At 42.6% G+C, this 17489-nt stretch overlaps 1 protein-coding gene across 22 annotated transcripts in view; it reads left to right on the forward strand.

Moving 5' to 3' along the window:
* Nucleotides 1-17489, forward strand: part of PHACTR1 (phosphatase and actin regulator 1) — a 576315-nt gene that overhangs the window by 461708 nt on the left and 97118 nt on the right. For 12 of the 22 annotated variants that reach the window (XM_021936598.2, XM_021936599.2, XM_021936597.2 and 9 more), the window contains 2 exons: nucleotides 7974-8141; nucleotides 10269-10475. In XM_021936598.2, coding sequence (XP_021792290.1) covers nucleotides 7974-8141; nucleotides 10269-10475 — 375 coding nt within the window. The remainder of the gene's footprint in view (nucleotides 1-7973; nucleotides 8142-10268; nucleotides 10476-17489) is intronic. The other 10 variants (XM_021936605.2, XM_021936606.2, XM_021936607.2 and 7 more) reach the window with 1 other exon arrangement.

Raw genomic sequence — 17489 nt, forward strand, 5'->3', positions numbered from 1 at the left:
ATTGTTCTTGCCATCCTTAAGGAATTAAAATTTCCAAATAAGTCATTTTAAGTTAAATCACATTCTCTCTCTCTCTCTCTCTCTCTTTATTTCTCTCTCTCTCTCTCTCTCACCATATAGTACTAGTTCAGCATCTACTGAGCTAGGGACTTCACACAAGTTATTTAACTTTCTAATGTTCACTTTTCTCTAAACAATAAGAGTGATTTTGGTACTAACTTCATAAGATGGATGGGTGGAAAGAAGGAAGGAAGGAAGGAAGGAAGGAAAGGAAGGAAGGAAGGAAGGAAGGAAGGAAGGAAAAAGTAAACACAGCCTGGCACATAGTAAGTTCTCTGAAATATTGTTTCAGAGGTTGTTATTATTACTATCATATATTAAAAAGTCCAACATAATGCTGGACACCGAATATGCTCCAGCAATGTTTCTTTCTCCTTTCATTTCTTCCTCCCTGTCTCTCTACTGTGTACAGAGGCTTTTTGTGCAGAGCACAGATTTCTAGATCTATGTGAAAACTTTACTTACAAGTTTTTAAAAAGTAAAAATATAAAATTTTATTTAGCCAACAATAAAGCAGAAATTCATTCATTTACTTTCTAGTTCTTGCTGTAATAGGTCTAAACAGTATGTCGGACAAGAAAAAGAAAACCTGAATATAAAATGTTGTGCTGTGTTAGCTCATCTGATATTTCAGGATGATTTGCAAGTTTGGGTGGGGGCGCTTTTTCTTGTCTCTTCCAGCCCTAGAGAATACTTTGATCTGCAAGGAAGTCAGGCATCATCCAACACAGTCCTTTTCTTTTCAAGGAGCAGACACTAAGGTTCCCAGAAGTTAAGTGGCTTGTTGCAACCTAGTGATGGCCAGGATGATAACAGGGCTCTCCCTGTGCTCTGATAAAAGGGCTCCTTTCCACTGCAGCTGCCCTTCACCCCACCTGTCTCTCCTGAGAATAAATTAGAGGCACTCACCAGCACACCTCTGTTAACTGAGGTTAGCAGGCCCCCCAGGAGAGCTTGGTTTCTAACACCATCCTTTCTATCACCTGTCAATGCCTCCTTCAATTTCTTTTTACCTGAGGTGGAAAAAGCGTTCTCTTCCCTTGAGTCTCCAGACTGTTAAGGATTTGAGGGGCCCTCTATTAGCACTCTTCTTCTGTCTCTGAGTTTCTGAACCATGTGAGAAATAAGACAAATGGGAGATCAAAGTAGGGGATCTCCTTTATCACTGGCAAAAGCTGGGCTGTAGGAAGTCATTGATGGGTCTGATCATGCTCCTCCCCCAGCCTTGACCTGGAATCAACCCCCCAACTGGGCAAGTCTGAATCTGGAATCAACACGGGTCCAGGGCAGGAGGGAAAGGATGGATTGGCTCCCACAGTGGAGACACAGGGGCCAGTGCTTATACCCAGCAAGAGGCAGCAGTGGAGAGGGGCAAGAGGGTAAGCAAGCATCAGGAGCCGTGGGGAAAATGTCTCCCAGTAGAAACCAGAGGAATGAGGAATGGGTTTCCCCTCTAACCAAACTATTATTGTTTGAATGCAACACGGCAGCATGCAATTGTTTTTGTATTTTTAAAAATAAGTGTAAGCATCTTGCAGGGGAAAAAAAGTGAATGATCATTAAGTTCTACATCATGCCAGATTCACTTCAGAGCTTTGCCAACCTGCACACATATTTCATTTTCATGTCATTGTAATCCACATATGCATACTGTCCTCCATTCCTGCTTTTGTAGTTGACATTATTTCAAACACAATTTCATGCATCCACATGACTCACATGGTCATTTCATTTGCATTTCTCTAATTCCTAGCAAGGTTTTGCACTTTACAAGTAGCACCTGGGACTTGATTTTTTTTTTACCAGAACAAATACTGTTCCTACTTGGAAGAGTTTGTTCTTTTATTAGTTCTGTGTAACACATATGTTTCCATTGTGCTGCTTTTGTTCTTCTATCTGGTGTACAGCATTTCCTTTGCAAATTAAAAATCAAAAAGTTTTATGAGGAAGTCAGAACTATCCATCTGGCTTCCCTCTTGAACAACCCGAATAAATATATATATATATATACACACACATATATATATATATATATATATTTGTTTCTACTATTCTATTTTTCCTGCTTTTTTATTCTGGTTTTAAAATTTTATTTTCAGTTTTTGGATCTGTATGAAATGTATTGCCATATTGGTTCAATATATAGATATAAAGCAATTCTTCATAGTCATATTCAATGGTTATTTATTAAATAAGGATTTCTTAGCTCACTAGAGATACATTTTAAACATGGGTTTTCAAAAATAAAAACCATAATTCATATCATAGAAAATCAGATTTAGTGGTGAGCTTACATTCATTAATGTATTTTTGTTTTTCAGAATTAGAGTTGACACTTCTAAAAATCCTAAACTCCAGGGGGTCCTGAACCCTGAGCCTTTTCAGAACAAAATGTCCTTCCTTCATACAATATTTTACCAGATACGGTGGCTCATGCCTGTAATTTCAGCACTTTGGGAGACCGAGGCAGGAGGATCACTTCAGCCCAGGAGTTCAAGACCAGCCTTGGCAACATAGCAAGAACCCATCTCTAAAAAAAAAAAAGAAAAATTAGCCAGGCATGGTAGTGTGCACCTGTAGTCCCAGCTACTTGGGAGGCTGAAGTGGGAGGATCACTTGAACCTAGGAGGTAGAGTCTGCACTCCAGCCTGGGTGATGGAGCAAGACCCTGAGTGCAAGGCACTGTCTGTTTGTCTATCTGTCTGTTTCTCTCTCGTTCTCTCTCTCTCTCTCTCTCTATATATATATATATGTATATATACACACACACACAGACATGCACACACATATATGTATGTATGTGTATATGTGTGTGTGTGTATATATATACACATATCAGATTTTTATATCTATTTTTAAATAGAAACTTTTGTTACATGAGAGCCTGAAAGAATTCCTGTCACCCATTCTCCATAGTGACAGTCATCTATAAAAAACAACTTCAGTTAACCATGAGCTTTGAGAAAATGTAATTGAGCAGAAGTTGATATTGATCACCCCAAAACCAGGGAGTGTCCCTAAAGCAAAACAAAGAACAATAACGTAGCAACAAACCATTCTTTTAAGCCATTTGGACAAGATCCATTTGAGGTGTTTGACTCACGCCTCACTTATGGGAGGAGAGGCAGGCTGGGGTGTGGGTAAGCTCCAGGGCCCTGGCAGCAGCCTACTGGGCAGTTGTTTCTATGAGTTTCTATGAGTATCATAATGAGCTAACAGCAAACCTCTGGCTTCTCCGTGAGGTCGTTGTGGGGGGTTGGAGGTTTCTGATACATGATGCACGTTGTCATCAACAGATGTTTGTCTATTGAAAGATTTTATTCACTCTCTCTGATTTGGTGTTAACTTTGACTCTCCTAACATCTTTGTTTCTTATGCTTCACCAGAAAAGGAGAGTAAGGCTGGCACAATCTTGGTGGCCAGTTCTGTATCTTAGATCCATTGCTTTCTATGTCTCATGATTTAAAATTTATGACATTGACCTACACTGACGTCTGCATACTATTCTCTGCTGCTTCTGTAACCTGCTTCTACCTTGTTAGACATGTCTGCCTCTGAAACACATTTTTCTTTTCCACTTCTGCTCTCTCCAGGCCCATTGTCCTTTGTGCCAAATTCATATTCATGATCCACGGTTAGACAATGCAACCTCCTGCTTCCTCATACTCTCTGTCCCATGTTAGCCACACAGCCAGCATTTCCTGCCCTAAACCTCATCAGGATGAGGCACAATTACATTGCAGTTTCTCTTGGCTCCTTGACTCTTTATCCTTAATTCAGTGTTTTCTCAAAGTGTGGAACCCTGACCAACAAAAGGAGCACTAACATCACCCAAGGACTTGTTAGATGTGCACATTCTTGAGTCTCACCCAGAAACTACTAGGTCAGAAACTCTGGGGGTGGAGCCCAGCAATCTGTGTTTTAATAGCTTCCAGCGGGTTGCTATGCCAGCTACAGTTTGAGAACCACTGCCTTAACCCATGTCTTGTCCTGCCTTCTTTCTTCCTGCTGTGTGCATTTTACTAATTCTAGTAGGAAGCAGTTCATGATTGGAGGTTATTGCGTACCATTTTTCAAAGCCATTATCACAGATAACTTTAGAAGGTTATGTAAAACATCAGCATAATTTCCAACACTCAGTGAACACTGCCTCATCCACACTAACAAGATGGTGATCACCTAGCTAGATGGGGATACAAAAAATGCCTAAGCCTCACCTTAGTCGGGAAAGTTGCATTCTTCCTGGGGAGGTTTTTTTTAATAATATGAATTTTTAAATGCTGGTAAAGATGCTAATAAACATTATCGGTAGGCTGGACGCAGTGGCTCACACCTGTAATCCCAGCACTTTGGGAGGCCGAGGTGGGTGGATCGCTTGAGTCCAGGAGTTCCAGACCAGGCTGGGCAACATGGCGAAACCCTGTCTCTACAAAAAATATAAAAATTAGTGGGGCACGGTGGTGTGGGCCTGTGGTCCCAGCTATTCTTGGGGCTGAGGTGAGAGTATCACTGGAGCCTGGGAGATGGAAGCTGCAGTGAGCCATGTTCATGCCACTGCACTCCAGCCTGGGCAACAGAGTGAGACCCTGTCTCAAACAAACAGCAACAACAATAACAACAACAAAAAACCCAGTACTGATAAATACTAGCAGGACATGGAGAGACTAGTCTTCAAATTCATAACACTTGGAATTACCAAGCATTAGGAATTCCCAGATCATTCCTTAGCTTAATGATGGGTATATACGGTCCATTACATTAATGTTTCACGTGTGTGTGTGTGTGTGTTTGAAAATGTCATAATAAAAAATTTAAAATATTACTTAAAAGTGGCAGTATTATTCCATCCTTAAATAAATCCAAGTCAAATAGTTTTTACTTTTGTTGCTACCCACCTTGGTCATAAATGATATTAATAATGAATGTGTACTTATTGAATGATTTTCATTTATTTCTACTAGCTACATATATACATATATGGATGGATGGGTGGTTGATAGATAGGTAGGTAGATAGGTATAGATAGATAGATAGATAGATAGATAGATAGATAGATAGATAGATAGATAGATAGAGACAGACAGAACATGGTTGTCAATATTAATGTTGAAGAAATTGCCAAAAGCTAAACAATGTGTATGGTCTGTACATTTCTTCTAATTGTGTAAATTGGAAAATCCTTTAATAAAACAATTTCACAAGATCCATGTATGTGTCACTCGACATTGGAATAGTAATACATGAAAATTTCATTTACTGGAATTTATCCTAATGGGGGAGAATTCTAATTGCAGAAAAATTGTATGTAGGATGATGGTCCTCATTGCATTTTTTTCATAATAGCATAAATCTATCCCTTTGTGACCAACCAAATGGGAGCTAGCCAAGTAAATATCGATACATAATCATCCAGTAGAATCATTAAGATGATCGTTCTGTTTATAATAGTATGGGGGAAGAAAGACACAAAATTTGGCTCATAGTAGGATTACAATCTTGAAAAACATGTGCAAAAAGAGGAAACTGTTTCTATTAGGTAGGGTGGTGATATGATCAGTGTCTTACACCTTCTTCTCCTGTTTTTACTTTTTCAAAGGAAATGTATATTTAGCAATTATAACAATGGAATTCCCAAGATTATTTCCTTTCCAAAGTGGTTTGGGCCTTTGTGATTTGGCAACATTACTTTTAATCTATAGAGAGCCCAATTTTTCAAGAGTTAATATGTCCCAAGGGGAGCGAGCAATATTGCTTCTCTGTTACCGGCAAAGCCCAGGATTCATGGAGAGAGTCTACAGTCATCCGACTGCAGTTGCATCTCTTTTTTCTAATGTTGCTTCTCTGGTACTTTTAACTATTAAAATGTATGGCAATCATTCGATTGCATCCTTCTCCCAAAGAAGCAGAATTTGGCAAGAGCCCTGAGACCTCTGTCCCCTCTGGTTGTCTCATCCAGTACTTTTATTATACTCGGAACATCAAGAATCAAAGTGGTTTCCTAGAGATGTGTTAGGCTGAATGGCAGCTGCATCATTATTCCACCAACTGGGAAATTGAAACGGAGCTACTTCCCACGGCATCTGTTTGAACATGCTACATAAAGGCACGTTAAGAAGACTGGAGAGCATCCATGGTGGGATAGCAACATACTGACGCTTAGCCCTTCCCATCCCAGAGACTTCCAGTTCATCTGTGTGGTTTCCATTGCATGGTCTTACAGTCTGCACTGCTTTTGCTTTCTTATTAATGAGTAATCATCATATTATTGATCCCAATTATAATAACTTTTACTACCATTTTGGGCATAGAAAAAAGCTGAATTTAAAAAAGAAAAAAAACTACACACACACTCTTCAAATGCTAGTGCTTTTACACTGTCAGCTTCAGATGGTTTTTTTTTTTTTTTTGGCATTCATTATATTTTTTCTATGCTTATAGAAGATTCAGGTCAAACACCATATGCCCTTGAATCATATGCTATTTCTGGCCTTTTGATTTGTTGATTACTCTGTTAAACAGATATTCACTGGACCGACTCTAATGGGGGGTGGACCATGGAGGGATTCGGTGCCACTGTAGATCACTGATATATAAAATTAAACTAGAGGTGGAACATAGCAAAAGGAAAGGATTATTTACCCAAGAATCACCTTGGAGTCACTTCACTGTTTCTTTTCTACGAGTCGTCATCTTGCTTCTGGTTTTAAGTCAGGTAATTGCTCTGCTGCTGTCTGTGTTTCTGACTCGGCAGAACTTAGTCTTTCATCTGGTGTTTATTCATCTCGATGGAACAGCTTTCAGTCCTCTTTAAAAATTAATTTGACTTTAATGTCTAGTTATCTAAGACTCCCCTGGGCTAGGATGAAATCACACGGGGGGAATTTTGATTTGACAAATGGCCATTGTATGGGAGCCTTTGATCCTGCACCGTGGTCCTTGTTTTGCTGAGCTTTAAGCAACATCAAAGTCTGCGCTACGCGGCATGATTGGTGGTCGATGCCGGGAGAATTCTGGCACTTCCCAGCGTCCCTGGGTGGCCGCAGCCTGTTAGGTGCAGATGAGAGCTGTCCTAATCCTTTACCCGAGTAGAGAAATTGGACGAGGGTGGAGGCAAACAGAAGAGGGGATGAGTTTTTCCTAGGACCTTGGTGCCTATTGAGTGACGTGAAGGCCTTTGCTCCCTCAAGTAGGAATTCCCAATCCTGGTCTTCCAATCCCTGAGGCCTGCTGAGTTTTTTCCCAAGTTTTTAGAAATTATGAGAAAAAAAAAATTGTTAATTTACTTTTTATTTTTAAAAATACATAGAAAATGGCCAGGCACGGTGGCTCACGCCTGTAATCCCAGCACTTTGGGAGGCCCAGGGGGGCAGATCACCTGAGGTGGGGAGTTTGAGATCAGCCTGACCAACATGGAGAAACCCCATCTCTACTAAAGATACAAAATTAGCCGGGTGTGGTGGTGCATGCCTGTAATCCCAGCTACTCAGGAGGCTGAGGCAGGAGAATTGCTTGAACCTGGGAGGCCAAGGTTGCAGTGAGCCAAGATCATGCCATTGCACTCCAGCCTGGGCAATAAGAGTGAAACTCTGTCTCAAAAAAAACAAAAACCAAAACCAAAACAAAACAAAACAAAAAAAACAGAAAATGTGATGGATTCACGGATTCAGGTTAGAAAGACAGAAAGAAAACAGGCAAAATGCTGAAGACCATTGGAAATTGTTGCCCTGATGATTAGACCACATATCTCTAACGATCAAATAAATGTCTTAAAAGCAAAAGAACAGATGTTGGTTTTAGAGGCTGACCTTGATAGAGATTGTTCAGCAGCATCTAGACTCAGCAGGCAGTAAGTGTCACTCCTTCTTGAAAGGCAGACCTAGTCTAACTCTGCAATCTCCTTTTCTCTCTGACAGATGGGGAACTTTCCATATCCAATGAAGAGGACTCCCTAGAAAATGGGCAGTCCCTGAGCTCCAGCCAGCTGTCTCTGCCTGCGCTGTCCGAAATGGAGCCAGTCCCAATGCCCCGGGATCCCTGCTCATATGAGGTGCTCCAACCGTCAGACATCATGGATGGGCCAGGTAATGCCCCTGGCAGGATTGTCGAGCAGGTCCCGGACACCAAGTCCAGCCAGACACCAGGGATCTTTGGCCTGGCTGGACTTGGAATTCTATTTTGGACTATCCTGAGCATAAGGATCTGGAAATTTAGTAAAACAGATTAGCTTTTAGTACATACTGCGTATTTTTTAAAATGGAATATATTTACACTTATTATTCTACAGTGTTTAAAAAACTCTTCATTACCTTCATCTCTTTAAAGAAGATATGGCTTATTTTTGTAACATTAATGATTTAAAATATTATTATTTTGTTTTTTAACACTCATCTCTGTTAAGGTAAAGCTGAGGAATCCTACATTTCTATAGGATACATATGTAATTCTTCTGTTTGAAAGGTCCTTTAGTCTTCGTCCCAGTATGCCAGATAATACTTGTATCAATTTACTGGATATAGTCAATTAATTTAATTGTCAATTAAATTGTATATGATTTACTGATTGAATTGTATCCTGCCGATAGCTGATTTTTGATGCCATCTGACTGTCATCTCCTTCTTTGGTCCAAAGGTGGCTTGAGTGGCCAATACTCATTTTCTCAGAAGGTTTACAGAGTGGTCCTAATTTGCCCCAAAATAGGACAGCTAGGGAGCAGTGGTACTTGTTGTCAGGAGATGAGTCTGGGAGGAGGAACCTCTTGCAATATCCAGCGTATAGGTAGAAGGCATTTCTCCTCATCATGTGCAAAATCCACATCCACAGGCAGTCACGTGGGAGGGTGGGAGGGATGGGGTTTCACAGGGTTAATTCCCATGCTTCGCCGTGGGACCTGGCGAGTCACTGCTCCATCACTGTGTGCCGCATTGATAATAATAGTGTCCCTGAGACAGGAGAATATAGTGCTCATGAGGAATTTGTGCAGGGCTTTGGTGCCGAACAGAACACCTGATTAGGGAGGAGGAAGGAGGTTGGGGAGGGGAGGAGTCCCTTACAGGCTTTCTCACTGAGGCTGTGGCGGGAGGTGAGAGGAGATGCAGCGGAGTTACACCCTCCTACCCCAGGGAGGGTTTCCCAGTGAAAGCTGTGCATTTAAAAAAATAATCCAGGCGTCCTTGTGACATTGAAGTCAGATGGATTTGATTGTTACAGTAAACATCTGTCATTCCAGCAAAATCACAGAGCTTCACTCTGTCATCAGCCAAGCTACCTGCATGGTAGGAAGGTTGTGCCACCACCCAATGACAGCTCTTCATGAAAGCCAGTCAGGGGTTCCCCCATGAAGGAAAGGAAGAGGCGGGTCCAATGCAGTGCAAAAAGAAATGGAGGAATTGACAAAAGAAAACTAACGTTGTGGTGAGCAAGAAGAGAGAGGAAAGTGGAAGATTAAAAGGTTGACTTAAAGCATGTTCTGCCTCGTCAAAGTTTACAGGAGCTGGCAGGGGCAGGATGCTGTTGCTAAAACTACAGAATTTGGGTTGAGAGGCTGCTGCTCAGTGCCGGGCACTCCAGAACCTGGAGGAGCAGCCGTCCAGCGCCTGGGGGTGCAGCCTGTGTGGTGTCAGCATTCCAGGCTGTCATCTGTACCCAGTGTTGCAGATCTGAGAGCAGAGACAGAGCGGACCCAGGGGACAAAACTGAGCCCCTCCACTTGTTTGAACCCACTCCCTCTTGCCCCTCAGCAAAGGGCAAGCAGGCCCCAGCGAGGGTGCTGGCATTCAGTTCTGGTTTGGTTTAGAGGGGCTCTGCACCCTGGGCCTTCTGCACTGGCCACCCTGGTGATTCCTACTATGCTCCATGAGTCACATCTTAGAGCATGCGTAGGATTTGTATGACCAGTGCTGAGTTTGAAACGGTGAAGTGTTTGATGGTTTGAGAAAACATCCTCCTCTTTCTCCCTGTTGCTCTTCCTGCCTCCACCCTCTCTTTTCCTCTGCCTCCTCTATCTCTTTTCCTCTGCCTCCTCTATCTGTCCCTCCTGCTTCCCTGGATTTCTGGTGTCCTTGCTGTAGCTCTCTACCCATGCGTGGCGGCCTGAAGCATCAGTGCTCTGCTGTGTTGCCAACCCGAGTCCCTGTCCTGTGTTCTCCGCTGGCCCCACCTGCACTGCGTTTGTGTAATGTCTCCTGTGTATCATGTGGTTGTCCCCTCAGTGTCTGAAGAGAGTCCCTCTGCCAGTGAATCTGGAGTCCTCCTGTCCCAAGATCCTTCAGCCAAACCAGTCCTGCTACTGCCCCCCAAAAAACCTGCTGCTTTCCCTGGAGACCATGAAGAGACCCCAGTGAAGCAGCTGCCCCTTCTCAAGCAGCCCCCGGCCCTGCCTCCCAAACCCACTACCAGGATTGCCAACCACTTAACAGGTGAGTGCAGACGTCTTCTGGGGCAAGCAGTCCCTCCTTCCCTTCACGGGATTTTCTTTTTCTCTTGTTCTTTTAACTGAGGCCTGAAGGCAGCTCTCTGGGGAGGTTGCCCTGTGGGACGTTTGGGTGTTTCTGTGTGTGTCTTGATATCTGCAGTCATGACCAGGGTTTGTGTTTTTGTGTCAAGCAGCATTTGATATCCACCTACCAGCCCTATGCCAAGAGCTTTCAGTCATGTGTATCTGTAAATGTGTACATTGTATTTAAGTGACTGATTCAAGATTGTTTGCTCATCTAGGTGAAGTCGATTCAATGTCAACATTTTTGCAAAGATGAAGAATAGTGCCTTCTTCATATGAGTTTGTCAAGGTTTTAAATTTTTTGTCTTTAAGTTATTGACCTGAAGCCCAGTGTATTTCTCCTATTAAAATTCATGTCAGTTCTGTTCTCTCAGGGGAAAAAAAAAAAGACAATCTGCAAATTATGTGGTAAATACTTTTAAAAGAAGAGTAAGCTTAGCAATGTTGTCCTAAAATGATTGCACGCATACTTTGCAGTGTTTTTGAAGTGTTACTTAATGAATGTATCCGCAGGTATTAAATTGAGCACTCAGTGAAACTGTACTTCACTGCACTTTGGCACATGAATTAGATGCCACTTTGCGATTTAAGGCTGTGGTATAATCAGAGATTAAAAGATTTCAGAGGGTCATTTCTCCAACTTTGATAGTAGTTTCACCTGATGCTGACTGACTGCCTTTTTTAAAAAGTGTTTGGTATTTTGACAAATAATACCTAGGTCATCACTATACCATTTGGTCACATGTAATGGGGGCGGAATTAGGGAAAAATATTCACCTATCTTATAGGAAAAACACTGAGGTTCAAGAAAAATAAGTGACTTCCAGGGCTGACAGGAATTCTGTAATAGAGGCACAATCGATGCTATGTTTCTCAACTCCGAGTTTGGCTAATGTTGTTTCCATAGCAGGCTGTCTTTCACGTGATACTGAGTTCTATAAGAGTCCATCTTAGACATAAGCTCATGTCAAACTAATCTATTAATGTATATGTCCATCCATGTCAGATGTGTATGGCTTGAAAGAGCAAATTTCCATCTAACGGAACCGTCTAACACATCAATAACACTTTAGTCCGGTGTCCAAAAATTGAAATTCACAGAAAACTACAAAGGAGAAAAGGTCCCATAGGTCTGCTTCTAGGGAATATCCACTGTCCATCTGTCTGTCTATTGAATAAAAATTGAATGTTGCTGTACGTATTGTTTTGTCACCTGCTTTTTGCACTTGATGATATGTTGTAAAGTGATTTTCATGTTAGTAAGTATTCCACGACATGATTTTATTAGCTGCTTGGATGGATCAGGGTTTACTTGACTGACCCCTTAAGGCTTTTCCATCTTCCTTATCGTTAAACCACAACAGCAAACAACTGCAACAGCCTGCATATATCTTCATAAGCTGTTCTGAGTTTTCTTTAATTTGTTTCTAAAATAAGAACTGTTGAGTCAAAGATTATGCACCCTTTAAGGCTTTGATGTCAAATTTCCCTTAAGAAAGATTAAACATTGTACAAAATAAGCCCCTACATTAATACATATTTATTCAGCATATCTACAATAGGCGGAATGCTGTAATAAGTATCAAAGTAGATAGGAATATATAACAGTTTAATGCAGCTGTCCCCAACCTTTTTGGCACCAAGGACCAGTTTTGTGGAAGACCATTTTTCTACCGACTGGAGGTGGAGTGGAGAGATTAGTTCGGGATGATTCAAGTGCATTACATTTATTGTGCACTTTATTTCTATTATTATTACGTTGTAATATATAATTAAATCATAATTAAATCAATATATAATTATACAGTTCACCATAATATAGAATCTGTGGGAGCCCTGAGCTTGTTTTCCTGCAACTAGACAGTCCCATGTAAGGGTGGTGGGAGACAGTGACAGATCGTCAGGCAGTAGATTTTCTTTTTTTTTTTTTTTTTTGAGACGGAGTCTCGCTCTGTCGCCCAGGCTGGAGTGCAGTGGCCGGATCTCAGCTCACTGCAAGCTCCGCCTCCCGGGTTCATGCCATTCTCTGGCCTCAGCCTCCCAAGTAGCTGGGACTACAGGTGCCCGCCACCTTGCCCGGCTAGTTTTTTGTATTTCTTAGTAGAGACAGGGTTTCACTGTGTTAGCCAGGATGGTCTCGATCTCCTGACCTCGTGATCCGCCCGCCTCGGCCTCCCAAAGTGCTGGGATTACAGGCTTGAGCCACCGCGCCCGGCCTGTAGATTTTCATAAGGAACAGGCAACCTGGATTCCTCGAATGTGCAGTTCACAATAGGGTTCACGCTCATCTAATGCTGCTGCTGATTTGACAGGGGGCGGAGCTCAGGAGGTAATGGTGAGCAATGGGGAGTGGCTGTAAATACAAATGAAGCTTCGCTCACTCACCAGCCCCTTACCTCCTGCTGTGCGGCCCGGTTCCTAATGGGCCACAGACCAGTACAGGTTCGTGGCCTGGGTGGTTGGGGACCCCTGGTTTAATGAATGCATATATATACATAGAGAGTACTAACATAACTACTGTTAGCAGTAACACTTGCAGTTCAATGCAGTCTGATAAAGAGAAGTCTGAAGCTTGAACTGACTTTTCAAGCATGAATGGCATTTATAGAAAGTGAGGGAAGAGTATTCCAGGAAAGAAGACCCTAGACAAAGCCTCAGAGGTGGCAATATTTTGGGTCGTTGAAGAGTTGGCTGAACAGGGGTGGAAGCTTCATTCTGAGGTATACTGAGAGACGGGACCCACTAGAAAAAGGCATAAAAAGATTTAGATTTTAATCCCTACGCAGTGAAAAGACTTTGGAGGTTTTTGAGCAGAGGAGTGATTTGATGAAAACTAACCTTTAAGAGATCTTCTTGGATCACCATGTAGAATGAGCAGAAAGGTTAAAGGCCTATCAGAGAAGCCACCACCGAGGCCAGCTCTGGGCCACATACTCCAAAGTCAGATCAGTTAAATGGACTGATGATCTGAGCCAGGGAGAATATTGTAGTGGCTTCTCCAATCATTGAAATGTGAGCTAACAAGCATCTGACTGATTATCAGTGAGAAGAGAGAGAGCAGACCAGTAGATACGACATTGCAAAAAGAAGAGTCAGCAGAATTTCTTAACTAACAACAACTCTCATTTATCTAGTTATCTCATTAATGGAGGCAAACTTGAGTTTCATCTATGAGCCCAGGAGCTCAGGTAGCCTGGTATCTACAGGGTTTTTTACATGTGAGAGACCGAAGATATCTCAATTGGCCCCATCTCTCTGGCTTCCCTGGTCCTTTCCTGAGAGAGTAGACTCTATTATCTATATACTTCACCTCTATACAGCTTGGATCAAATGAATAAAAATACATAAAAAGCTAATATCCTTACTCTGTAGTACCTGGTAACCTCTTAAACATGATAAAGCAAGACAGGTAGAGAAATTTGTGGACTGCAAATCTAGTGCTATCCTTTTGGGCTTAAACTCAATTAGACTTGCTTAATTTTTATAAGTGAGCAATCAGTCATAATGAATCTGCAGCACCGTGAGGTAGCTACATTAACCCTGTTCTGTTACTAATTGCTCCGAAGACATCTGGGCCATGTCAGAGGGAATTAATAAACTAAGAATTCTAGAACTGTAAATTGAGACTCATGAGTTTTAGTCTGTTCTCAGTGTCTGCTGCTCTGTTGACATGTTTGAAAGGAAACACAGGACAATTGAAAGACACCAGGCGTGACTAATGGGGAGTGACAGTGGCTAATGGTCTGGTAGAATGCTGGAGGAAATGCGAGCCTGAACTGGAACTACTTCCAAGTTCACAGCCAGGGAAAGTCATGCAGAAATACCTCTACTGTGGCATTTGCTTCCGCTTTATCAGGAAAACGTAATTAATTTGGAGAGTATTTGTCTTACAAATTTGTTCTGTTCATCAGCCAGGTGGAGAGAAGTTCTCTCATTCTCCCTGTCTGTCTTGCTTCGTTTCTTGTTAACATCTCCTTCCATCTCACCTCCTCCAACATCAGCTATGCAACAGCATGTGATACGGGGCCAGGAGTTGTTGGGCATCCATTTCCTTTGTTTCTAGAAGTACAGTGTCCGACAGAGCTTGTCGTGTAATGAATGTGATCTGAAGTGAAATGCATCCTTCTTGGAATCCTTGCAGTGATGGATGACCCCAAAAGGGTGATGAAGGCAAAAGCCACTGTCTCCTACCTCTCTAAGTCATCATCGATCACTTATCCGTGGCATCCTGGCTTCAGAAGTCAGATGTTCAATGCCGCACAAATAACCTATGCCTTCTGCATAAGGTACCTGTGGCAGGTGCCCCGGCATGCCAGTTGAATGAAGGATAAATCAATTTAGTTGGACTTCACAGTCAGATGTTCACATTTGGGTAATAATAATGGCAGTTAGCCTTTTTTGAGAACTTTACCACATACTCTTTGATACTGTTATCATTATTACCTCTTTTCACAGATGAACGTGAAATTTGGAGAAATTAAAGGACTTGATCATAGTTACTTAGCTAGTAAGTGACAGATAAGCATGAACCTATTTTGTTTGACTCCAGAATCCTCATTTATAACCATTTGTTTATACTGTCTCCACCAAGATTCCCTCCCCCACCCCCCCTTTTTTTTTTTCTTTTCTGTTTTTGAGACAGGGTCTCACTGTGTCTTCCAGTCTGGAGTGCAGTAGCACAATCACAGCTCACTGCAGCCTCCACCTCCCAGGCACAAGCGATCCTCCCACCCCAGCCTCCTGAGTAGCTAGAACTACAGGCACATGCCACCACGCCTGGCTAATTTTTGTATCTTTTGTAGAGAAGGAATTTCACCAAGTTGCCCAGGCTGGTCTGGAACTCCTGGGCTCAAGTGATCCGCCCACCTCTGTCTCCCAAAGTGCTGGGATTACAGGAATGAGCCACTTTACCCAGCCTATTCCCAAATCTTAAAAAACCATCAGCTTTCTTTGTGTTTTAGCTTTGTATGTTTTAATCTGCTTAAGAAGTTAGAAAATCTGCTCCTTTGTTTTTATAAGTTGTATTATTCTGCTTGGGCTGCCACAACAAAAGAATGTAGATTGGGTAGTTTACACAGCAGAAATGTATTTTTCTTAGTTCTGGAGGCTGGAAAGTCCAAGATCAAGGTCCGTAGGGTTCGGTTTCTAGTGACATCTCTTTTGCTCTCTGTAGACAACTGCCTTCTCGCTATGTTCTCACATAACAGGGAGAGAGAAAGAGATCTCTGATATCTCTTCTTTTTTTTTTTTTTTAACAGTTTCTGCTCGCCCAGGCTGGAGTGCAGTGGCATGATCTCGGCTGACTGCAACCTCCGCCTCCTGGGTTCAAGCGATTCTCCTGCCTCAGCCTCCCGAGTAGCTGGGATTACAGGCTTGTGCCACCATGCTCAGCTAATTTTCGTATCTTTTTTCAATACAGGTGGGATTTCACCATGTTGGCCAGGCTGGTCTTGAACTCCTGACCTGAAGTGTTCTGCCCGCCTCAGCCTCCCAAAATGCTGGGATTACAGGCTTGAGCCACCGAGCCCGGCCTGATGTCTCTTCTTATAAGGACATTAATCTTATCATATTAGGGTTCCATCTTCATGACCTCATTTGACCTTGATTACTTCCTTACTCCAAATACAGTCACATTGAGGGTGAGGGTTTCAACAGATGAATTTAGGGGGTGGGGGGACACAACAGCGTGACTCAAGGACGAAAATTATCTAGTTCTTCAAAAATTAGTCATATACTCAAGGCACTTGGTTATAAAGAGGAGGATCTGAGTTCAGTTGGGTCGGGTTTCAAAGAACAGACCCAAAGGAGACAGTTTGTGTAAGAGTCAGGAGGCGGGGCAAACCACGTGGGAAGCTTCTGACCACATTAGAGATGACTGACACTTCAGCAAAGAAAGGAAACTGCGGTTTATCCTTAAAAACAAGTGATAATACACACCTACCCAGGACTTATTTGCACAGTGGTTAGAATTCAAAACACAAGGAAACTTAATATATTCTCAGAGCTTAGTTGTCTGCTCGTTTCAATATTACCGAAGTATTTGCTACCACAACTTTGCCTGACAAATGGTGTCCATGCCCTGTGTTATTTTCAGCTCCAGCATGTGTACCTGTGTCGTGAGGATCCTGTCTCCATGCTTGACCAATATTCCTGGTTATAGCCATCTCTTTAGTTTTGTGGGCATTTTCACTGTTCTACAGTCACATGCTGCTGCGTAATTTCACTATGTGTCTCTGTTTTTCTCTGATGCTCTCTCACCCCCATTGATCCCCACATTCCCCACCCTCCACGTCCTCCTCTCCAACCCTCCAGAATCACCTGGCTACTTCTGCGTCTGCCCCTGCCTTCCTTCCCAGTAATCCTAGCGCAGTAAAACCAAAGATTAGACCACTGTGAATTTGGACTTTATGCCTTTAAATGGAAAAAAATGAAGTTTGCATAGAAGTCTCAGAGGTTTAAAGTTTACACTCTCTTGGTAACTGATATGTTGAAGGTGTTCTGTGTTCTTTATGAGATGGTCAGTCAAGTGCGGCCATAAGGTTTATTATAATCACAGGCCCTAGAGACGGGAGAAACAGCTCACCACACAGGGTGCGTGGGGAAGCCTCAGGGTGGTCAGGAGGCAGAAAGCAAGGAGAGGGGAAAGCTGAGGCCAGAGCCATTGTTGGGGTTTCTGCAGAAAGGCAAAGCAGGGCAGGCTGAACACTTTAGGAATGGCTAGTTTGCATAATGTCAGCAGGCTCTAAGCTATACTAGTTGCCAGGTACCTGGCCATGGGATGATTAAGGCAGAGGAATGATGTATCCTGGGGTGGACAGGCCTGATAGAGGAAGTCTGGCTCTGGACTGGTTCATTTGCATATCAGAGGGCTGCTCCTGGCTTGGCCCTTGCTAACTCTGAGAATTGGCCAGCCCCGGGAGGGACAGTCTCCCCA

Source organism: Papio anubis, chromosome 6, assembly GCF_008728515.1.
Source record: "Papio anubis isolate 15944 chromosome 6, Panubis1.0, whole genome shotgun sequence".
Classification (NCBI taxonomy): Eukaryota; Metazoa; Chordata; class Mammalia; order Primates; family Cercopithecidae; genus Papio; species Papio anubis.